General features: G+C 53.0%; 1 protein-coding gene across 2 annotated transcripts in view; it reads left to right on the top strand.

Moving 5' to 3' along the window:
- Positions 1–23,819, top strand: part of WSCD2 (WSC domain containing 2) — a 117,211-nt gene that overhangs the window by 72,549 nt on the left and 20,843 nt on the right. For both annotated transcript variants that reach the window (XM_077765990.1, XM_077765991.1), the window contains exons 3-6: positions 1,433–1,547; positions 5,843–6,027; positions 20,151–20,272; positions 23,032–23,206. In XM_077765990.1, coding sequence (XP_077622116.1) covers positions 1,433–1,547; positions 5,843–6,027; positions 20,151–20,272; positions 23,032–23,206 — 597 coding nt within the window. The remainder of the gene's footprint in view (positions 1–1,432; positions 1,548–5,842; positions 6,028–20,150; positions 20,273–23,031; positions 23,207–23,819) is intronic.

Below are 23,819 nucleotides of genomic sequence, written 5' to 3'. Positions count from 1 at the left end.
AGCAGGGCTGACAGATTCGGCGCTTAGCAGGCCAGCACCGTGGGGCACGGCTGCTCAGGAGCGAGCCTGCGCCCTTTGCCAGACCCTGCCCTCCACCGTGGGCGAAGGGGTCACCAGCCCATGGCCGAAACAGACAGCAGGCCAGCCGGGGCAAGTGGTCAAGGGGCATGGGGTACTTTCTGCAGTCGTTTCCCCATGGGGGCTGTTTAATCCCGAGGGCTGACTGGGTCCTGCGCTCACTTCCGAGTGGAATAGTGGAGACTGTGTTGGCTTGGGGTCCCCTAGACCTGGGCTTCAATCTTTGTTCTGTCGCCAGCAAGCCATGGGTTTCGGGCCAGACATGTGACCTTTCTGGGCCTCTGTTGAGCCCTCTAAGGGCACGAACACACCAGTGCTGCTCACTATTCACGTGGGTCCTCGCAAGGATCTTTGGATTTCAGAAGTTGGCAGTGGTTCAGAACATGGGCTCTGCAGCCAGATCACCCGGTCCACCCTCGCTGTGTAGGTACAAGCCGTGTTTCCTTGGGCAAGTGACCTCACCTCCCTGGGCCTCAGTTTCCTCTTCCTTATAGAGTGGGAATACCAGTAATTACCTCTTAGGATCATTGTAAGGATTCAGTGAGACAGCGCACGTCCAGATTATAATAATGATGAGAATATACGGGGAAAGACTTGGATAAACTGTAAAGTGTGGTCTTCATGTGAGATTACTGTTTACCGTGAAGTACAGGAGCATAGCTCCTACTTTGAGAAAACGGGTATGGTTTATTACTGGTGGTTTACGTCATTTAAAATCTTCGTTTGGATGAAAGCACACTCCCCTTGGCCCGCATGTAGGCAAACTGTAAAGTAGCTGCACAACACAGTGAATGGCCAGTTTCTCGTTCCACTCATTTTACCTTTGTGCCTGTCGTGTGCCAGACACTATGGTAGAAACACTGACACAGATCGTTCCATTTTGATGGGTTAGTATTTTCTAACCCAGTACCTTTGAGATCTCCAAGTCCACAGGTCCAAGGGAAAATAAACATCTTAAGGCAGCTTGTAGAAACGACAACACGCTAACAGCTGTGTTCAGCTCTTCAGGGCTGTCTTAATATGGGCCTCATCTGCCTGGTGCTTAGGGAATGACCCTGGCTTGGCTTCCTGGGTGTTCAGTTGTCAGCAGGAGAGAGCCCAGGGGCTTGGCCTTAACCCTGGCTACACAGAAGGGTCCCTTCTGCCTCTGCTGGTCTGCACTGCCCTTATGAATCAGGGTCAGCCAGCACACGGGACTTTCAGTCTCTCATTTCTGCTTTTCTGCTCAGAGGGAGCAACTGGTACCAAAAGGTCAAGAAAGCCATATAACCAGAAGGACACTGGTGGCCACTGGTTTGCAAAACCCTTTCTGCTTTGTCCCCAGCCAGATCTGACTTTTCTCCTCTCCCCAAAGCCAAGTACATCGGCTGTTACCTGGATGACACACAGAGCCGGGCCCTGCGAGGCGTGTCCTTTTTCGACTACAAAAAGATGACCATCTTCCGTTGCCAGGACAACTGTGCAGAACGGTAGGGCTCCGACGTCCCAGGCCCCATTCATTTCAGACCCCTTCCTTCCATGGAAGGGCATAGTGGAGGATGAGCCCATGGCCCCAAGGAAAGTGTGATACAAGGGTGTGTGTGTGTGTGCCCGGGCTTGCGTGCAGGGGAGCAGGGCTGTTTGGGAGTTGGTTTGTGGGAGTGTGTGATTGTGGAGTTGTGTGACACTGTGGCCCGGGTGCAAGTTTGTATGTGCAGCGTGCACGGTCAGCAGGTTATGTTTGTGAGCTTCGTGCACATATGTAATGGTCTTTAAATACTAGTGGCTGTGTGTGCAGGAGACTTTGTGACTCTGTGGGCAAGGGTCCTGACTTGAGCTGGTGTGGGGGAAAAGCCCACAGGTGTGATCTGTGAGTGGGACTTGTGAGATGTCCATGGGAAGGGTTAGATGGGAGCCGGGGGGCCAGGGGTACTTAATCCCTTGTCCTCCCGCCAGGGAGAAACACAGTTTTCCCCACTGAAGAAGAAAACGATTTTCTTGATGAGAACACGTCCTGGGGGAGGGAGCTGACTTTCAAGGGTGGACGAGGCCCCAAAAGACCGGCAGGTGGGGACGGGACCCTTAGTCCAGGCCTGAGCCCCAGCACTGCCGCCTTGGCCTCTAGTGGCTTGTGAAGAGGCTACTAACATGCTCACCTTCAGACTCTGGCTGGCCCTGAGGTCACAAACTGAAGGACCTCAGCTGCATGGCTGTAGTAGAAATGAGCAAGTGGGTTTCCCTGTCCTTCACGAGGAAACCCTGTCCCCCTTATAATCATCTGCCTGAGCCCAGGGCTCTCTCCAGCTTGGGAAAGTCTCCGAGCCCTCGATGGTATTGATTCATTAATTTATGTATCAAACCGTAGGAGACACAGGTGAATTCCACAGAGTCCATGGTCTCATGGAGTCACAGCCTTGACGGGGAGACAGACATGTAGATAGAGAAGAGCAGTGGAGCGGGGTGGGGGTCCAGATGAGATGAACCGTGGACTGAAAATGCAGAAGAGGGCCTCCAGCCCACCTGGGGTGTCAGGAAAGACTCCGAGGAGGTGACGGCCAAGGTAGCATCAGAGGATGAGTCACAGAATCCACTTCAGTTCAGCAGATATTTATTGCTGACCATGTGTGCGCCCAGGTGCAGGAGACGCAGAGAGGAGTCAACCACAGCCCTGCCCTCTGGGGGCTCCCCAGCTAGCTGGGAAGACAGAGGCATGAACAGGCTTGGGCAGTAGAAAAGCAAGAGCTTACACGTGGCGGGCGTTTCCCTATGCCAGGCACTGCTCTCGGCACTTTGCAGATATCGTATCCTCCACGAGACCCCTGTGACCCACATTCCACAGATTGAGGAAAGCGGGGTATGGAGACATCAAGGCATGATAGGTGCTAGGCTGGGGGTGCTGTATAAAGTACAGGAGGCTCATGAAGGTTGAGGGAATGGAGGACTCAGGAAGAGTTACAAAGGTGAGATCTTAGGCCGGGTTTTGAAGGATGAATAGGAGTTTTCTAGGTAGTCTTAGGAGAACAGAAATAACGGCACACTCAAAGACCAGAGATCCTGCAACATCCTAAATACCAAGCCTCCTTGTGTAGGCAGTGGGGGGCAGGAGTATAGAAGGTCCAAGGGAAGTTCTCTCGAGGGGAAGCTGCAAGGCTGGCTGAAGCCTGCTGACACGGAGCCTTGAATGCCATCTAAAGCATTTGGCTTGGCCACGGGCAAGGGGAAACCGCTGGAAGGTATTAGTCACGAGACTGGTGTACATTCATTCAACAAATATTTATTCAACATTTACCCGATGCCAGGCATTGAGAATGAAGTAGTAGGTAGTGGGGCAGGGGAGAGGAGGGGCAGGGAGGCTGGACCTAGGAGAGGGTCCTCAGCCCGCAGTGAACATCAGCATCGCCCGGAGTCATGCAAAACAGATCGCTGGACCCTGTCCTCACTTTCTGATTTGGTGGGCTTGGGGTATGGCCCAAGAGTCAGCATTTATTTTTTTTAATATTTTTTTATTTATTTCTAGGAGAGAGACGGCGTGAGCAGGGGAGGGTCAGAGAGACAGGGAGACACAGACTCTGAAATAGGCTCCAGGCTCTGAGCTGGCAGTCAGCACAGAGCCCGACGCGGGGCTCGAACCCACGAACTGCGAGATCATGACCTAAGCGAAAGTCGGACGCTTAACCGACTAAGCCACCCAGGTGCCCCTGAGTCAGCATTTTTTTTTTTTAATGTTTTACTTATTTCTAGGAGAGAGAGCGAGACAGCGTGAGCAGGGGAGGGTCAGAGAGAGAGGGAGACACAGAATCCGAAACAGGCTCCAGGCTCTGAGCTGGCAGTCAGCACAGAGCCCGACGCGGGGCTTGAACCCACGAACCGCGAGATCATGACCCAAGCAAAAGTCGGACGCTTAACCAACTAAGCCACCCAGGCGTCCCCCGAGTCAGCATTTTTTATAAGTTCCGAGACTGTGCAGACTCTGCTGGCCCTGGGACCATGGTGGGAGCATCGCTCTGCTGATTTTCACACTCAGCCACACGTTAGACTCACAGTGCCAATCAAATTAGACTGTCTCAAAGTGGGAGCCAGGTGTGGCATTTAAAAACTGTCCCTGGGTGATCCGAATGGCTGTCTGTGTTAAAGAACCCCAGAGAGGAGGGTTGGTGGGGCTGAGCCAAGCCATCTGGAAACTTATCTGCATGTGGTGGAAGCCCCGGGGGCGGGGGCTGGTGTAGGGAGTGGAGAGGTGTGATCTGTTTTCATTCTGGAAAGATCCTTCTGGCAAAGGCAACAGGAGGGTTATTGGGATCAGTGGTCTGAGGCAGTCCCAGGGACACCCCGGTGGCCTTGAGGATAATTCCACTTCCCCTCCCATATGAGCTATGCGTTGCTGGGCAACAAATTATCCCCAAATTTAGTGTCTTAAACCAACAAACGTTTATCATCTCACACAGTTGTTGAGTGTCAGAGAGTGCGGCCTGGGATGGGTTGAGCTGATGGTTCCACCTCTGTGTCCCCATCAGGGACCGCGGGAACCTGCAGCTGTCGGAGGGTTTGGATGGGGCTGGAGAGTCCCCTCCTGACAGGCACGCACACGGCTGGTGGCCGGAGGCCTCGGGTCCTCACTGCACAGACGTGTCCTAGTATCCTGACGTGGCAGCTGTCTCCTGCCCAAGGTGGGGGTGGGGGCGAGGAGGAAGCTCCCACCTGCTCTGGAATTGGAGCACCCACGGGGAGTGCTTTTTTCTTTTCCCTTGGGAACTGTTCCTTCTGTGAGTGGGGCCAGTGTCACGAGAGGGGTCCAGGCACCCCGGAACAAGGGCTTCAGAGAGACGGGAAGACTAAAGCGGGTGGAAGGAAGCTAGCCGAGCCCAGGATTTCGGTGGGGTTCAGGCACCAAGACGCCCATTTGGTTTAAGCTGCTCTCCCTGCATCCGGCCAGGTGAGTGTGCAGCAGGCAAGGGCTGGTGCCACCCATGTAGCTGAGGCGTGTGAGGACACTAGTCCCGGCGGGTCTGTCTCTCCAGCAGCCCGCGGGCACCCAGAACGACGACCTGAGCCGGCCATTCCCCTCGGGTCAGCCTTCCGTGGCCAGCATTTTGCAGGCTGCTGCTGGAGGAGCATTCTGGTTCCGCCTCCGAGGCAAGAGGGGCTGACGAGGGCTGATCTTATACCTCTCCCTTCACCCCTACCCTCTGCAGCCAAGGGCAGGCCTTGCCGTTTCATCTGTTTACAGAACAGTGTCCACAAGGAGTCCTTTTTAGGAAACAATCCCAAGGCTAAGGAGAAAATAAGTCAAAAGCCTTGCAGTGCCTGGAGTTTTGTTTTGTTTTGGTTTGGTTTGTTTTAGGAAAAGGAATTTTTTCCTTGGCTGCATATGTCCCTGCCTCCTCCCTCCCTTCCAGCTCTTCTCAAGGGACATGGGGGCATCATTCCTAGGGGATAGTTCTGGAATGCAGGGGCTGGACTCTGGAGATGTGATCAGGGCAGGGCTCTCGACAGGGAGGTGCAAGGGGCTGGGTTGGGACAGAAGGACCCTAGGCTTGGAGGGGCGCGCGCGCGCGCGTGTTAAGTGCCACGCGTGGAAGTGTATAAGGTGGGTGTCAGTAGGACACGGGGCGGCTTTGTGGGCAGGTGTATGGGGATGACGGCAGGTGGGTGGTCCCCGCGGGTCCTTGTCCCCAGAGCCCTCCCACTGCCCCGGGTCTCCTGTTGACTGGGTGAGCCTCCGTGTGCCGGAGACTGGGGGTCTGCGTGGTGGTAGCCGCCCTGGACTGACAGCAGCCTTCCCCAGGGGTTACCTGTATGCCGGGCTGGAGTTCGGTGCCGAGTGCTACTGTGGCCACAAGATCCAGGCGACAAACGTGAGCGAGGCGGAGTGTGACATGGAGTGCAAGGGCGAGCGCGGCGGCGTGTGCGGCGGCGCCAACCGCCTGTCGGTCTACCGGCTACAGCTGGCCCAGGAGTCTGCGCGCAGGTGTACGTGAGTTGGCCCCGCCCCTGTCTGCGAGTCCTCTGCGCAGGCCCGGCTGCCCCCTGCCCTGCGCCTGCTGCGGCTGCCCAGCCCTCCCCACCGCCGAGCGCCCGCCCACCTTCCACCGCAGCGCTTGCAGAGCCCTGTGATCCGTGGACTAGGAATGTTGCCACGCGCTGTGTCCCCGCCCTCGCACCCAGAGCTGCCTCCTGTCCCACCTTCTGACCTCCTCCTTCCTGTCTTCCCGCTTGACAAAGTGAGCCAGAGCCTGAGCTCGGCCTGCCTTCCTGGCTTTCTGAAAGCATACTGTGCCTAATGATGATGCAGACCAAGATAATGACCGTAACACTTGGGCCTTTTCAAAGTGCCTTCTGTGGAGTAGCACATCCTCACGGTGACCCTGGAGACGGGCGCTGTTATTCTCTGACTCCCATTTTGCAGGAGAGGAAACCGAGGGTCAGGGTCACGTAAGCAGCAGAGGATTAACACCAGTTCCAGAGCCCACGTCTTTAGCGCTCTGCTGCAGTCTTGTTGGACATACTCTCCAGTTTCCACATGGAGGGAGGGAGGGGAGTGAGCAGGAGAGCATGGATGCTGCCCCTTCTTCCGCAGACATTGTCCCATTGTCCCAGCCTCCTGGGTGCTTAGTAACAGTTAATGTCTGTTTAGCAGGAATCTGCTGTGTGCCAGACACCATGCCAAGGTCACCACAGGCCCAGTTTCCTTTCTCTTCCTTAACAGCCTCTGTAAGTGGCTACCAGTGTTAATTATTCCACCGAGGAAACTGAGGCTTATGGAGTTTAAGTAAACCTTCCCAAGGACACACAATGTATTTAAAAGTGACCTGCAAGCCTCTGAACATTGCTGACGACCTTGACAAGAGATGGAGGACTAGCGTTCTCCCAGATATCCTTCTGATGCAGTCCCTGAGGCAGGGACAGGAACCCACAGCCACGTCTCTAACCCTTGGGCCAGCGCTTCCCCAATTTGAATGTGCCCATGAACCCTACGGAGATGTCGGTACAGTGCACTTTATGATTCAGCCAGTCAGGGTGAGATTTTGCATTTTGAAGAGCTCCCGGGTGATGCTAGGCTGCTGGACAGGGACCACACTTTGAATAATAAGACCTCAGACCTCAGCAGAACTGACACCGCCTACCCAGAATGTTCTCTGCCCACATGGGCGGGCTTGGCAGAACGTAGAGAGAGGCATTTTCCACGGGAATGCCATTGTCGATGACAATTCCTCGTTGCTCTGCTTGATCATGTGTTCTGTTTTCCAAATCCTGTTCTTGAGGCCTCACTCAGGCTTTGCTCCACAGTAGGGTGGAGCATGTTGCCAACTTGCAGAGGTGCTGATTGTGGCTGATGGGTGCACCGTCTTGCCTCCCCACAGGTACCTCTTCACCCCTGGGGCTGGAGTCCTGCCTGGCAGAGGTGGCGTGTGAAATCCAAGCAGGAGAGTGGCCACCTGGCGACTCTGTCATTTGGCCATTAGTGTAATGAGGTTTTAATTTGATGGCGAATTTACCATCCTCACACTGATCCCTTTATGCCAGTATTTATGTTATTTTGATGGTGACTTTGACTATGTGAAGAGATGGCCCTAGAATCATGGATATTTAGCGAGAAGGCTGCTGCCGCTACCACATCCTAGTGGATGACGATGGGCTGGACAAGAATAAGTCCATGTAGATCATTAGATATCAGCCAGACCTGCTTTTGGTTAATGTTCAGATTGGCTGGATAGTCTGGACATATCCTCCCTTCCTCCCTCCCTCCCTCCCTCCCCCCCCCAACACACACACACACACACAATTGTAATCACCTGATATGAAGACCACTGTCACAGACCATTAAAGATTTTCAATCAGCTGAAATAGACAAGCCTCAGGGCACAAAGACAGTAGATTCTGTACAAGAATCTTGTGGCAGTGGGAGAACTTGGTGGGTGCTGCAGAGCTGTCCCTGAGGCTGGCAGGGATGTTCCTACACCCCTCAGCTTACCCACCTTGGCAGCAGAAAAGTTACCCAGCATGGTGTCTTGTTCCATCTGAGAAAGGAGTCTTTTATATTTATGTCCAAGAGGGGGACATAGTCATGTCTACTGAGGGTAGAGTCCAGGCTTCTCTAAGTCCACCATGTATGTCATGAATCAGCACTGTACAAGGCTCGAAGCTTGGGCACCTTCAGCTGGAGATTCCAGAAGGAATTTGAAGCATTATTAACTTCAAGGCTGCTACGGCTGAGATATGAACAGAAGTGGCTTGGATAAGGAGAAGGATGGTTGACGACATGCCAAATTGAGACTCCTGGTGGGCTCCCATTTGGCACCGTGGTATCTGGAGAGAGCATGGGGACCATGCACTGAACCAAAACACTTGATGAGCACCCACGTGGATTAAGCATGAAGAGAATGAGTGGAGAACAAAGCACGGGCTCTGTCCTCGGGGAGCTCACCGTCTAGCGGAGAAACAGACCCAGCACCAGTGGGGTCTGTTTTAGCATGGGGGTATATATCGGGGAATGACAGGGGCTCTGTCTACAGGAGCCAAGGGAGCAACATTTGGGTGGGATCTCATTCTAAGGAGACTCCTGGATGAAAGGGAGAGCTGTATATTCCAGCCATGAGCAAAAAGTCCAGGGTCAGCCAAGGTCATGTCTTGAGTGTCCTGTTAAAACATCTTCCTTGCTGATGTCCCATTTTACAGCTTTAGGAACTGAAACTCTGCACAGAAGAGGGCTGTTTGATTAGGGCCTGAAAGATGCCTGGGATTTTTTTCCCGGTATAGAAGAGGAAGATATCCAGACTGAAGATGCCAAGGGGTGGGAGGGAAGTCCAGGCAGAGGGAATAGGGTGTGCAAAAGCCTAAAGGTAGCTTCAGGAAATGATGGTCAGGCATGACTTTTCCAAGGCCGAAGTGCTTCTTAGGGACTGAGCTTGAGCTGGAACCCTGCTCCCTGACTGCTAGCTTGGGTGCTCACTCACTACAGTGCTATTGACACCTTGATCTCTTGTATTGGATTCAGGACCTCATCTCCTCTCTTTTGGGAGAACTCCTTGGATCTAGCTTACCTTCTTCTTTCCCTGACCTCTGATCTCTCCTTCAGCCCCATTTGCTGACTCCAAGCAAAACAGAATTGCCAGTGTCTTTGTGACTGAGTCAGAATCCATTGGCACCTTTGGATTCCCATTCCTGGATATGATTTATACACAAATAAATCAGGAAGAGAGGCCTTCCAAGTTACTGGTACATGACACTAGCATGTATTACACCAGGCAGGGAAATGAGTAAACACACCAGGAAACGGGTATGGTGGAAACGAGATTCCATTTGTAGAGTCATTAGTTGGTATTAACAGCACATCTTAATTGTGTTTCCCTGAGCAGTGGCACAGAATTCTTAATGATTAGAAAGATCCAAAGGAGGCTTACTGTCTCCAAGCACTGCTGCTGGGGTGTACGCCTTGCATAGGGAGGCAGCCTACATGTTTCCGAGGTGATGGAATGCGCCTACAGTAGTGAGAGCATTAAAAGGTTAGCAGAGCAAATGTCTGCAGGCACCCTGCTATTCTTCCTTGACACAGACTCTCAGGCACGTGGACTCTCTGCCCTTGTTACAAAAGAACCGAGAAATGGACTTCCTTCTTGGTTGGATTACATTTTTCACAGCAGTTTGCTAAATATGTCAGCAAGTGTAGCTCTCCTCCCAGGGGCAGAGACCTGCCAGTGATTTGAGAACATTACGGCTTTATAGGGTGTTGCAAGAAATTTCATTTGCTTGAAAGATTCTTGCAAGATCTGTGTTAGAAGGTTCCTTAGAACTACATCAAACGTTCTGTACATGTTGAGCCCATTGGGTGGCTGTCCATGGTGCTGACCGTCCTTTAGTGCAGCCTAAAACCCCCGTTAACTGCAGGCAGACCAACTTCTCCCAGGATTCAACACCTTTTCCGCTTGTTTGCTTGCTTGTTTGTTTTGTGTCTTCGTGAAAGTATTATGAAGCTTACAGTATCATGGAAAAAAAATAGATCCTTGACTTACGGTTCACAATTTACAAAGTGTATTTTGTGTACTATTAGTCATGGCAATTTTTTGTCTTTGAAAGTTAGAAGGGGAATTTTGTGCAATACTTGTGTTATGCTCTCTGATGCTCCATTCTAGCCACTTCTGCCAAGGGGAGCCTCAGATGTTTGTGGAAAGTCACACTGGATGGATGGACCATGCCTAGGTCCTCCTTTGCCAGTTCTGGAGGTCTCTCCTTCACCTTCATAGGTGCCCGGGACCCCTGAATTTTATAATTTATATTGATCTTCATGAGTTCTGCTGTGTTGGGTCAAGGAGATGATAGTTAGAAGAATTTCCTCCTTCTGCATCTTGATGGGGGAGAATTGGCTTGCTCTTCTGCCTTAAGCAGAGTCCACAAAGACTGTAGGGGCAATGCAGCTTTTGAAATCAGGCAGACCTTGTTTCTATCCCAGCCTTCTCGCTTACTTGCCGTGTTGACTCAAGCCAAGTTGCTTACTCTCTGAGCCTCAAGTGCTTCATCTGTAAAATGGGGACAGTTCCAACCTTTAAAGATTGCTGTGACCACCAAGCGAGATAAAATCGAGAAAGCACATAGCACAAGATTATTGAGCAGTTGTGATGCCCCTTTCTTCCTAAAATGAAAACTCCTTAGTGCACTCCACGTAGCACCCAATTCAAGCCATTTCAATTTGCAACAGCCCTCAGGAGCCTTTGGTGCTGCCTAAAAATAACCGGTTTGAATTCCTCTTGGACAGTTGGGCTCTTTGTGTAATTCAATCTCTCTCTGATTATAGGTGGCCGTTAACAGCTCCCAGCTCACTGCCTTTCCTCCTCGCTGGCATCTTTAATGCAGTAGAGCCTGGCCTAATTACCCAGGGGGTGGTGGCCTCTTTCAAACCAAGGGGAACTCTTCCACGCCTGCCTTTAAGCTGACGCCTGGTGACATTTACCTCATTTTTGTGAAGCCCCAGAACAAAGAGATGATAGGACTTAAGAGATACTTGCAGCTGGTTCCAGGCTGTTCTTCATCTGCCCCCAGCAAAGAGAGTTGACGAACAGTTGCTCTGCTCACCTCTTGCTAGTAAAAGCCTCAAGCTGCCGAGGTCACGCACCATCCCAGCTGGCCTGGCAATGAAGAGCTGACATTATCAGAATGTGGGGCATGGGCCTTTGTGATGCCCAAGCCCCTGCTGTGGGCCTGGAGAGGGTTTCTGGGAAATTCATGTGGCTGGTATGGGGTCTCCAGAGCCCCCGACTGTGTTAGAATCGGGCAGGCTTCCCACAGAATGGCAGAGGGGTGGGAAACCAAGATGGGATATCAGACAGGATTCGGGACACATCCCAACTCTGCTCCCCACTTGCTGTGTGACCTGGAAAAGCGATGGAATCTTGTTACATCTCAGAAGTCTCCATCTGCAAAACGGGATAATAGTGCGGTCCACCTCACAGGCTGCTGTGAGGATTAATTGAGATACAGCGTGTACAAGATGTAGCACTAGGGACATACAGCAAGCAGCTGATGTAAGTATTGGTCATAAGGAAGACATTACCCAGGGTTGCTGCTGTCCAGGGGTACCATTCTCACAGACTCTGGGCTGTGAAGAGCAGTGGCCCTGAGCTCCCTGTGGGTTTTCCCTTGTGGATTACAAGTTCTCCAAGATCCAAAGCTATTTTAAGTTGGGTTCCCCCAGGGACAAGGATGTGAACCTTGGTTTGCTTGGGAAGTGACTGCAGGATGCACCTCTAGGAGGGATGGAGAAGTGAGATAAGGAAGGGAAAGAGCCGATACAAATTACAGAGCAGGGCACCACTGAGGACAGCCCAAGTTAATCCCACTGGGGAGCTCTGGGAGATGGCAGTGAATGTGCTTTAGAGGTGTCCCACCAGAGGGGCAGGAAACTGCAGTGTTTACCCTCTCACACACTCCCATCATTGGATGAGGGTGGCTCCAGGGGACGTCTTCCAGCCTGTCTTCACCGTCCCTAAGGCAGAGTCCTGGGTATATGTTGTGGGTCACTGTCCATCTGTATCGGGACAGGGAGTGCTAAGGGCCCATTATTGGGGCACTGACAGTGTCTGCTACGTAGAGTCTAGCCACCCTTCACGCATCATGGACAAGCAGAGAAGAAAGGAGCAGGGAGGGATACTGAGTCTGGGTTAGGTCTCAGACAGTGTAAATACCATGACATGGGACCTCCACCCTCACTGTGCAGTGCAGATGTGATCCCCATTTACAGATGAGGAAACCAAAGCTCAGGAGGTAAAGACACCTGTTCAGGGACACACTGCTCAGTAAATACCTGACCCAGGTTTGTCTGAAATTATTTATTTACTTATTTATTTTTGAGAAAGAGAGAGAGAGAGAAAGAGCATGCAAGTGCAGGAGGGGCAGGGAGAGAGGGAGAGAGAGAATCCAAAGTAGGCTCTGCACTGTCAGCCTAGAGCCCTGATGTGACGTGGGATTCAAACTCCTGAACCACAGAAATCATGCCCTGAGCCAAAATCCAGAGTTGGACACTTAACTGACCGAGCTCCCCAGGCGCCCCATTTGAATTTAAAACCAGTCCTCTTTCTGCTGGGCACCAGAGCTTTTTACAAACAGGAAGGCATCTGTTCATGCTGTGGGAGTGCAAAATTCTATCCCAGAAGAGTGTTAGGAAGGTCAAGGGATCGCGATTGGCCACTTCTTCATTTGCAGACATACGTAGTAAGAAGGCCTCTCACCACGGATGGGGAGGACCAGCTGGCCCATTTTATAGTTGTAGGAGATGAGAGGCTTGGGAGAATTAAACGTCTTGGCCATTGTGTGTATTCTCCGTGTTCTCATCACCAAGCCATAACAGCGAACAATCTGCAGAGAGAAATGAACTGCAAAGTGCTTCCTCAATCCCTGGGAGCCCTGCCCTTCTGCTGGATATCAGGAAGCCCTCTGTGACCNGGGCCCCCCCCCCCCCAGCTGAAAATGGAATGGGAAGGACTATAGGAAGACTCCACATCCAACAGGTCAACTGCTCCTGGAACCGTCTTCCCACACCTGGTCCCCTCCTGACTGCCCCCTTGGACGCACATTGCCCAAAGAGAGACTCCAAGCAATGCCTCCTGATCCCACTCTGGCTCCTTAAAACCTCACCTTATTTGGAATTCAGGGCATTCAGCTCAGCCCTCATCTCTAAACTGGGAGGGTCAGGGACTCATTAGCAGATGCTTAAATGTCAAAGGTAGACAATCTCCGTGGAGCTGGGCTTAGAGACTTCCTTCCGCCTTCCCTCTCTCACAGTCTGGATGCCTGAAAATGGCCTTCGTCCAGGCGTCCAGGCCCGAGAGAGGAAATCACATAGAGAGATGGCAGGGAAGAGATTCCTGCCCCTCCCCCCTGCTTTTCCGGTTAAGTCTTAGGGCAGGAGGCAAGGAGACTGATCCACCGAACTTTACCTGCCCCTTCCACTCTACTTCCGTCTCACCAGACTCAGGCATATCCATCTTGGAGTGAGCCACCGAGTATTCACGCCTCCATTTTATTTTATTTTAATTTTTAAAATTTTTTTATGTCTTTATTTTGAGAGACAGAGGGAGAGAGTGAGCAGGAGCGAGGCAGAGAGAGAAGGAGACACAGAATCCAAAGCAGGCTCCAGGCTCTGAACTGTCAGCACAGAGCCCGACACGGGGCTCTAACCCATGGACTGTGAGATCATGACCTGAGCCGAAGTCAGACACTCAACCGACTGAGCCACCCAGGTGCCCCTCACGCCTCCATTTTAAAGATGAGAACATCGAGGCTCCAAAAGGAAAGGAAAGTTGCCAAAGAGTGAACATCGAGGAAGAGGGGAGCCGTCAACGGGCACTATGTGAATAGCTGCCTATGTGACAGGCAGAGACTCCAAGGTCCAAGGAAGACACTAAAGTCGTCACCAGAGGTCATGTCTCCTGGCCGCTAGGCTTGCCCTCCTTAGCTTGTCCTGAGCCCGTCAGTTCCAGGAAAGTACTATGGCCTTTTGATGTGGTGCCAGACTGGACAGCCTCTTCTGGAGCCCCTGGGTCAGGGCCGAGTCCCTCAAGGCCACTTGCATGCTGATGTCGCCCCATCAGCAGACCCCAAGACCCAGCCCCTCCCTGCTGGCTGGGGGTGATGAGGGCAGGGTGTTCAGCCAGAAGGGTCCAGATGCACACACGTGGGCTCACATGACCTTGAGTGATGCCCCGGTGACGTCAGCTGCTCAAGGCCATATCTGCAAGAGGATGCAGGGGTGACCCCGAAGACCACCTTGGGTGGACACCAGCCATCACATGCCCACAGGCAGACACACACTCCTGTGCAGAGACTTCTGTCAGGATCGGGGTGACATGGGACAGAAACAGATCCCAGTAGTGCCTCCGCTGTGCACTCCAGGTGTGGGGGTCCCGGCGCTCTCAGCATCCCGGGGACCCTCTCGTGTTCTCTCTCGTATAATCCTGAACTGGTCTGGCACTGGGGAAACAGATCTGCTCGCCGGAACCGAGGTGTTGGGTGTTCGGGGGATTTGGGAGAAAAGCCCAACCCCTGGTGGCACTGAGCCTGTCTCGTGGGAAGTTGGCTGAGGCTCAGCCTGGCCCTCTGCTAGGAGAGAGGGAGCCCTCCTCCAACCAAGCTGCGCGTTGCCAGGCAACCCAGAGAGATCACCCAGGCTTACATCCCTGCCCCATGGTAGAGGTCCCGCACACAGCCACACAGCTGCATACAGATGCCCTAGACAGAGCCATGTGGCCACGTTTGTAGGCTCCATGCTCAACTGTTCTCACATTGCCACAGACATTCACACACGTCTGCGAGATGCACATACTTCCTCCTGGTCACATACATTATGCACATACATCCCTCCTCCCAGACACAGCCTCACACAACCAGGCCCACAGCTAACCTCACGGTCGGCCCCTCCTGCCCTGCTGATACGCACACTGATGCGCTCACCCCACGCGTGCCCAGACTCCCTCCTTCTAACACAACTCTGTCTTCCCCTGCACAGTCTCAGAAGGGTGGGGGTGGGGGTCCATGAAGGAAGCACCCTGGAGGGTAAGAGGTGGTGGGCTTTGGATCCCTACAGTGTACCCAGGACCGCCTCTGTCCCCAAGGGGCCACTCATAGCCTCAACCCCAAAACTGTTTTCCGAGCAGCCCTCGTGGCCTCAGCCATCACCCAGGGAGAGATGGTCTCTTGATTAGAGTCCTGGTGGGAAAGAGGAAGGTTAACAATTGGAATATGGTTTCAGAGACTCAGAGTCAAGATCAGGCATTTTTTGGTACTTAAAGAAATCTGGCTCCAGTGTCCAGATATCCCAGAGCGATGGCTTCGACTTTGTGAATGATTCATGGTCAAAGTGTGAAGGGCAGGAGAGACAAAATAAGTGTCCCAGTGCTTTGAAAATGCTAATATGAGGCCCAGGGGTGGCTTCTTAAGGAGGGACAGCCTGGAGAGTGTGAGGACCCTGAACTCAGACATTGCTGGGTTGAAATCCAGAAGCTGCTGCTTGTCAGCTGTGTGGCCTTGGGCATGTCACTCTCCCCCTCTGAGCCTCACTTTCCCCTTCTGTATAATAGGGAGAATAAGACCTTCCCTGTAGGGAATAGGGGATCAAGTATATCAAGTGGTGGGGTGCATGGGTCAAGAGCCCAACTCTTGATACTGGCTCAGACCCTGATCTCACAGTTTGTGAGATCGAGCCCTGCATTGGGCTCTGCACTGACAGCACGGAGCCTGCTTGGGATTCTCTCTCTCCCTCTCTCTCTGCTCCTTCCCCACTTGGTCTCTCTCTCTCTCTCAAAATAAATAAACATTTTTAAAAATGTTTAAAGTATATCAAGTGTTTACACATTGTCTGGCACACAGAGAGCCTCTGATAACACCACCCAGAGTGGAGGAGACGTCCACTTAGGTCCCAGTGGCAGAGCTGACTTGTGTCAAGTGGATTCAGCCTCTGAGCCTTGTTTCTTCATCTGTAAAAATGGGGATCCTTAGACCAGCAAGCCGATGTGAGTGTTCAGCAGGGCTACACCTGGAAGCCGCTCTGCCTGGTTCCCGGCAGATAGTACGTCGCTGATAATTCAGGAGCCGCAGTGATACCCCGATATTCCTATAAGCATCTCATTATCATCATAGCATCCTTATTATTGGAAGGAGCATGGCCTCAGAAGACAGAGAAACCTGGCTTCCATTTCACTCCATCATTTGAGCTCTCTGTGACACTGGAAGGCAGCTTCCTTGAGCCTCAGGCTCCTCGTCTGTAAAATGGGAGAAGCCACAGCATGTACCCCATATGGCCGCTATGAAGGTTGAGTGGATCCCAGGCACCCAGCAAGGAGCCTGGCATCAGCGGAGGCTCAGTGAACAGGAGCGGAATTGAAGAGAGAAGGCGAGCTCCCTTGTTTCTAAAAGCAACGCGGTGTCCCTTGCCCTGTGACCAGAGTGGGCTTCCAGCTAACTGAGTTTTCTGGTTACGGGAGGGTCTGTGCACCTGCTTTGGGCCTCCCACCTCATTGATGTGAATCTTTAGCTCAAAGGCCTGCCTCCCCTCCCTGCCCTCCCGGGTAGCACATTCTCTGAGCATCATTGCACCTTCCTCGGGGTGACTGATAAGCATCCTGGGCCACGGGATGGGAGACTGGCCCGTGTTTCCCCGTGCAGGACACTAGTAGCCTTTGGGCTGTAACAGTTCCGCATTTGGGGGGTGGAGCGCTATCCTGAACAGAAGAGAAATCTGCATAGTCTGTCCCCACCCTGCCATTTACAAGTGGGGAAACCGAGGCCTGGANAGTAAGGGCTGAGGAAAGCAGGGGAGATAGGACTGGATGGGGCAAGCCTGTGGCGTGCTCTGGAACTTAGCCGTTTAACCAAACTCCAGATATCTTCTCGGTTTGCTAGATTTGCCTCCACAAGGAATGACATGGGGCTACTGGGTGCCAGGTGGTAGAAATAATCACCAGGGTGACAGCTGACATTTCAAATGATCATTCCCAAGCTCCCTCCCTCCCCCTCCTCCACCATATTTCTGCCTAGGGAGCAATTCCATAGCCTTTTCCCTGCACGTAATTGTAAATAGATGTGTGTATGGCACCAGGGTGGTCTGACACTTCAGAGGGACCAGAAACAGACCTAGATGGAGGCATACATGGTTTTTGTAACTCACTTCCCTTTTTCCTAAGGGCTAACATTTTCTTGCTGACAATGATCCCCAGTAAGTTTTTGCCAACCGTGAGGCTTTAGGCTTGTCACATGACCTCCTGGTCTAACGCCTATCACTCTCAGCTGCAAAATGAGAGTTTACTCCACGCCTTCTAGAGTTTTCCATAAGGTGTGATGCAGCAGAGCAGCTCGGTGCACATGGTAGGCGCCCAGTAACTGACGCCCATGTTTGTGCTCTTGGTTTTGATCCGTGCTAGTTTTACGTGAAAGCTGCATTCTGGAAAGGTTCACACAACTCAAATGTGAGAATGGCTGACCCCAATTTTAATCATGGAGGCTCCTGGGTGGCTCACTTGGTTAAGCATCTGACTTCGGCTCAGGTCATGATCTCATGGTTCGTGGTTTGAGCCCCGCATCAGTCTCTGTGCTGACAGCTTAGAGCCTGAAGCCCGCTTCAGTTCTGTGTCTCCCTCTCTTTCTCTGCTCCCCCCCCTGCTCACGCTCTCTCTCTCCCTCCCTCTCTCTCTCTCTCTCAAAAAAAAAAAAAAAAGAAATTAAATGGGTGTCATGAACCTTTTGATAAATTTGACAGGGGGCATTTAAAAACGTTTTAATTTGTCTTAATGATATTGAAAAAATGCATATTTAGTGTAGAAAAATATAGAAAAGGGTTTTTAAAAGATGGAAATAAAAATTGCCTATAATGCTGCTCCATTCGTCAGCATTCTCCAGGGAAACAGAACTTGTAGGAGTTTTATGTATATATATATATGTTAGGAGATTTATTTAGGGCCTTGGCTCATGCAGTTGTAGAAGCTGGCAAGCCTGACAGTTTTAGGGTAGACCAGCAGGCTGGAAACTCAGCAGTTAATGCCATGGCCTTGAGGCAGAATTCCTTCTCTGGGAAACCTCAGGTTTTGCTTTTAAGGCCTTCACCTGATTGGATGAGGCCCGCCCACGTGCTCAAGGGAACTCTCCTGTAAGTCTCCCCAAAGTGAACTCATTATAAATGTTAGTCACATCTACAAAATACCTTCATAGCAGCACCTGGACGTATGTTTGATCAAACAGTGGTGCGCCATAGCTTAGCCAAGTTGATGTAAAACAACCATCATGCTTGCTGTTTAGAAATGATTGTGGCTGTCAACATGCCTGTGTAGGTCTGTCTAGAGATTCATATTGAGAGTTCATTTTTGTATTTAAAAAAAACTTTTATGGGCGCCTGGGTGGCTCAGTTGGTTAAGCGTCCGACTTCAGCTTAGGTCATGATATTGTGGTTCATGGGTTCGAGCCCCACATCAGGTTCTGTGCTGCCAGCTTGGAGTCATACGCCTGCTTCAGATTCTGTGTCTTCCTCTCTCTCTGTCCCTCCCTTGCTGTGCTCTCTCTGTCTCCAAAATAAACATTAAAAAAAGAGAGAGAGAGAGAATCCCAAGCAGGCTCTGTGCTGCCAGGGTAGAGCCCAACGTGGGGCTCAGTCTCACAACAGTGAGATCATGACCTGAGCCCAAGAGCCAGACGCTTCATCAACCAAGCCACCCAGGTGCCCTAAGACATCATTTTTATACAAAATTGATATTTTGTCCTACAGTATCTGTTTATATTTAGCATATATTTATATTTAGCATATATTTAGCATCCCGAACACGTCTTTCTCTCACTAAAGGAGCCTTGAATGCCGTTTTTATTACTGATGGGGGCATAGAATCCGCTGGTGGTGTCGATCTGTACTTTATGTGTCCAGTACTTCGTTGCTGGACACCTTGGTGATTCCCAGTCTTCCACGTGTTAATTTAAGCGAGTGCGGTGGTGAACACCCTTATTTATAAATCATTGTGTCCCCCCCGCAGTGGGTGCAGCAGGGGCCCACCGCGTCCCCTTTCCCTGCGGTGACTGATGGCAGCCACTGGTTCACATCTGCCCCCTTGTGTGTGAGGAGCTTTGGCCCAAGAGGGACGGGCTCTCTCAGGATGTTACGTCCTGCAGCCAATATCTGAGGAGCAGTGGGCAGGGGGGACACACGGCCAAGACCAGCCCTTTCCTTGCAGCAGGACCAGTTGGGGCACGGCTTTTGCTCCATGCGAGGGGTGGGACCCAGCCGAGGTGCTGCCTTTGCCCAGCTCCTGCCCTGCGCCTCTCCTGAGGGCACGCCTCAAGAAAACACAGTCTCAGATTCTGCTTCTAGCAAACCCGGCGTAAGGCACTATCTCTGCCGACTGCTTCGGGGTAACTGCTGTGCCCTCTGAGTTTCCTGTGAGCCTGGGCTGTTTCCCCAATCGGGCTGTCTTACAGGCGGTCCCTCCAGCAGATCAGCCCCTCGTAACCTGTACGTGCTCAGCACTGGGTGGGCAGAGACTCCCGGGGTCCAGGATGATGGAAGGGAGATCCTCAAACAGCCATCCCCCGGTGGGGGGGGGGGGCGTGAAAATTCTCCATGGCATCTGTCATCCCCCCTGAATGGGGAGTCACCATTGTGGAGGACAAGGAAGGCACGGGAACGCTGACAAAAGGGGACGATGGGGCCCCCCAAGAACATCGCAGTCACCAGGACCGTTGACAGTGGTGCCAGGGTTAGGAATCATCTAGCTGATCAGTCCCCACTCTGGTACGCTGTGTGGCCTGGGCAAGACTCTTGCCTTCTCTGGGCTTCGATTTAAAAGCACTTTCTGGGGCACCCGGGGGGCTCAGTCAGTTAAGCGTCAGACACTTGATCTCGGCTCAGGTGCCGATCTTCGGGTTTGTGAGTTTGAGCCCCGAGCCGGACTCTGTGCTGACAGCGTGGAGCCTGCTTGGGATCCTCTCCCCACCCCTCTCGCTCATAGGCACGTGCTCTCTCACTCTCTCTCAAAATGAGGAAACATTAAAAAATACATAAAAGCACTTTCCTTTAGGAAGCGGTCGTCCTAGCTGAGATCTGACTACCGCTTTTCCCTCTCGCCCTCCAGACGGAAGTGCCGTCTTCCGAGGCTGCTTCCGCAGGCCCGACAACCTCTCCCTGGCCTTGCCCGTGACAGCCGCCATGCCGAACATGTCCGTGGACAAGTGCGTGGATCTTTGCACCGAGAAGGTAAGCCCACGGTCCTGCTCACAGAGCTCCAGGGTTGGGGGAGGGAAGCAGTGAGGAAAACTGGAGGAAAGGGAGAAGCCGCAGCCCAGGCAGGATGAGGGGGTCATTACTCTGTGACACGGGAGAGGGATGGGACAGTTCAATGTGGATCTAAGGGACGGAAGTTACAGAGGCCGATTTCTTTCCTTCTGAGGAAGCAGGTTTGTTCCAATCGTGGGGAATGCCCAGGCAGGAGGATGAGCTTCTGGCTGGGCCAACAAGCGTGAGTGGATGATTGTCAGGGAAAGGCAAGGGCAACCCCACTCTGGTACAGAGTGAGCTCCCCATCGCGGGAGGCATGCAAGTTGAGTCAGGGTAGGTGTGGCATCCGGATAATTGGGCATTGGATTCACTTTGGACTAGATGCTCTGTGGGTCCTTTCTCAGCCCGAGATCCCCCCTCCATAACCAGAGAGTGAACTCCACAGGAGTAGGGGCTGTGCCTTGAACCTTGGTGCCCTCCCGATACCCAGAGCAGAGCTGGACACAACACTGCCCTCAGAGATGTCCGAGGAACTCTGTCCTTTCAAGATGAGCTCATTGCATGAGGGGCCAAAGCAGAAGCACCCCTTTCCCCGTCACAGGAAGGCGGCTGCCTTTGTCATCCATTCGCTCAGCTGATACCTACTGAGAACCTGCTTTGTGCCAGGCCCCCCTGCTCGGTGCTGGGAATGCACAGCCAGCAAGATGGGGTGTCTGTCCTCAAAGATGCTGGCATTTGCGGGGGGCCTGCCTCGTGGCTCCTGCCGGATGCTCCAGCCTGGACCCCAGCTCCCCGGTGCCCCACCTGCTCTGAATTGTCCTGCTTGGCTCAGCCCCTTTGGAGCCTATAAATCCACAGAGCACACCTCGCAGGAATGCTGAGAGGCTGCCGCTGACCGAGCACGGACTCCGTGCAGCCCTCTGCGCCACAAATCTCACACCTTAACCTCTCACATCAAGGCTTGGACTTGAGAATTTGCACCCCCCTTTCACAGATGACAAAAACCAATGCCCAGACGGGGAAGTCCCTTGCCCAAGTTCATGGCAAGCAGATCGGGCTGACACCTGGGTCTGACTCCACAGCTATGCTCTGAATTTCTGAGCTACGCTAGAGACCTAACCCCCTCCCCTCCCCTCCCCACAGAGACTTCCAGAGCCATTCAAGGGCAGCCAGGCATTTCGTGAGTGCTTGCTCTGCTCCTAAGGAGACTCCTGGAAAGTCAGGGACGAAGTTCATAGGATTAGGAGGTTTGACCAGCTTTTGATCCAGCTTCCTCTCTCTCGGGCATGAATGCCCCTCTCTCATGGCATCCCCTCGAGATGGACATTTCTCAGTCCCTGGAGCCTCCAGGTGGGACACAAACATGTGAGACAATGAGGTCCCGGGGCAAAGTGGCGTAACAAAGGGTCAGACTGCGTAGGGGACTGGGAACGTGGGAATGTGGGTGGATAGGGAGGCCCCCTCCCCTGCAGACCCCCCAGTTTCTTCTGATCTTGGGGGGGGCGTCACAGGAGGAATATCCAGGGGATTAAGTGAGCGAGGGTACAGAGTTGCCCGCGCCGCGGGTGGCAGCCAGGATATCAGCGGAGGCTTGCTGATCACTTGTTAGAAAACGCCCTCCGTCATGGCCCACGCAGGCGCACCTGTGTGCCAGCATCTCTGTCTCTGCTTCTCTTTCTCTCTGTCTCTGCTCTTCAGCTGAGAGGTAAAGTCCCTCTTCAGTATCTGTTTGCAAGAAACCATCCTATTGTGCAAAGTTTGCTGAATTGGCTTGTTACTAGATTATTCCGGGGACCCGCTATGGGGAGGACTGGGGCTGCGGGTCAGGAGCAGAAGCTAACCCGCCAAGGGGCAGCCTGCTCCCTTCCGAATCTGAGTCCCCCCTGCTTCTGCTCAGCTGCTCATCGGAACAAATAAGGCAATTAGGAGCAGCTGTTCCCACGAAGACCGTGGCTGCCCGTGGGCATCAGTATCCTGTTTGTCCTCAAGAACGGTCTCAGACAGGCTCTCCCGAGGCGTGGGCTTCGTGTCCCCCCCTGGGACCGGGTGGTTCATGGTGGCAGGGCGGGCGATGGTGAGAAAAACATTTCCCGGTAAGTTTTCGTTCTGGTCCCCTGGAGAACGAGTGGTCCTCAGGCTCAGGTGTCTCTAATATCTCTCAGCCTTCCACTTATCTCCGCCTGGGCAGGAGGCGCGGAGCCCACCTGGCTCAGAGCCCTGATAGAATTTCATCCCGTGGCTTTCCTTCTCTAGTATTTGCATCTATGGTGTGGACGTGTATGGAAGTGCTAGTTTTATTTGTCAGCTACTCTTTAATAAAGCTGGAGAGAGGGGGGCCTGGGTGGCTTAGTCGGTTAAGCGTCCGACTTTCGCTTAGGTCATGATCTCGTGGTTCGTGGGTTCGAGCCCCGCGTCGGGCTCTGTGCTGACTGCCAGCTCAGAGCCTGGAGCCTGTTTCAGAGTCTGTATCTCCCTCTCTCTCTGACCCTCCCCTGCTCACGCTGTCTCCCTCTTTCTCTCTCTCCTAGAAATAAATAAAAATATTAAAAAAAAAAATAAAGCTGGAGAGAGAGGACAGCACATAGGAGGCACACAAGGGGGGCCAGAACCTCCGAGTGAAGCTTGGGGACCCTCAGGTTGGGGAAGGGTGACGTTGGGAACACCAGCCCCCCTGTGCACCGGGAGCCTGGTCCGTCCCAGGGTTTAGCCACCTCCTTCCTCCCCGTGTCCCGCTCCAGGAGTACCCACTGGCGGCCCTTGCAGGCACCGCCTGCCACTGCGGGTTCCCCACCACGCGGTTCCCCCTTCACGAGCGGGAGGATGAGCAGCTCTGTGCCCAGAAGTGCAGCGCGGAGGAGTTCGAGAGCTGCGGGACTCCCCGTTACTTCATCGTGTACCAGACACAGGTCCAAGGTAAGCCGGGGCTCCCCCAGATGCTCCTTGGGGCTTTCCCTCCACAGGTGCCCTGGTCAGCCCATTATGTGCAGCTGGTGCTGCTCAGACCAGCGGGTGGGGCTGGGGAACTTGGCTTTAGCAACCTTGATGGGCAGCAGGTGAGAAGTAGTGGAGGGAGGGGTCTGGAGGCCCTCAACTCTGTCCCTCATCCTGAAGCCCCCACTTCGATGGCATTTCTCCAGTAGTGGAAGCAGTGAGCTTGAGTATGGCGTCGCTGGGGCTGGGCGTGGGGGGATCTGGGGACCGACACAGAGCTGCCGCAGGACCCTGGGCAAGTCACTTCCCCTTTCCGGGCCTCAGTTGCCCTATCGGTAAAATGAAGCCATAGAATGTTGACCTCCAAGAGCCCTTCTAATTCTAGGAGTCTGTTTATGTATAAATTGTTCTTTCTCCATCTCACACCTTCCACTTCTACCCCCCTCCCTTTGCCGGTGGGACCCATGCTTCCTGTTCAGCTCCCTTCCCGCCCCTCGTGGCTGCCAGCCCGTGGCAGCGGTGCTGAAGACGTTTCTCCGGGTCGTTCTTTGCACCAGAGTCCATGTGGAGTTCTAGGTTTGCACTTTCTGTCTGA

Source organism: Crocuta crocuta, unplaced genomic scaffold, assembly GCF_008692635.1.
Source record: "Crocuta crocuta isolate KB4526 unplaced genomic scaffold, BGI_CrCroc_1.0 scaffold339, whole genome shotgun sequence".
Classification (NCBI taxonomy): domain Eukaryota; kingdom Metazoa; phylum Chordata; class Mammalia; order Carnivora; family Hyaenidae; genus Crocuta; species Crocuta crocuta.
The sequence above is the reverse complement of the archived record's forward strand: the minus strand, read 5'-3'. Positions and strand labels throughout refer to the sequence as shown.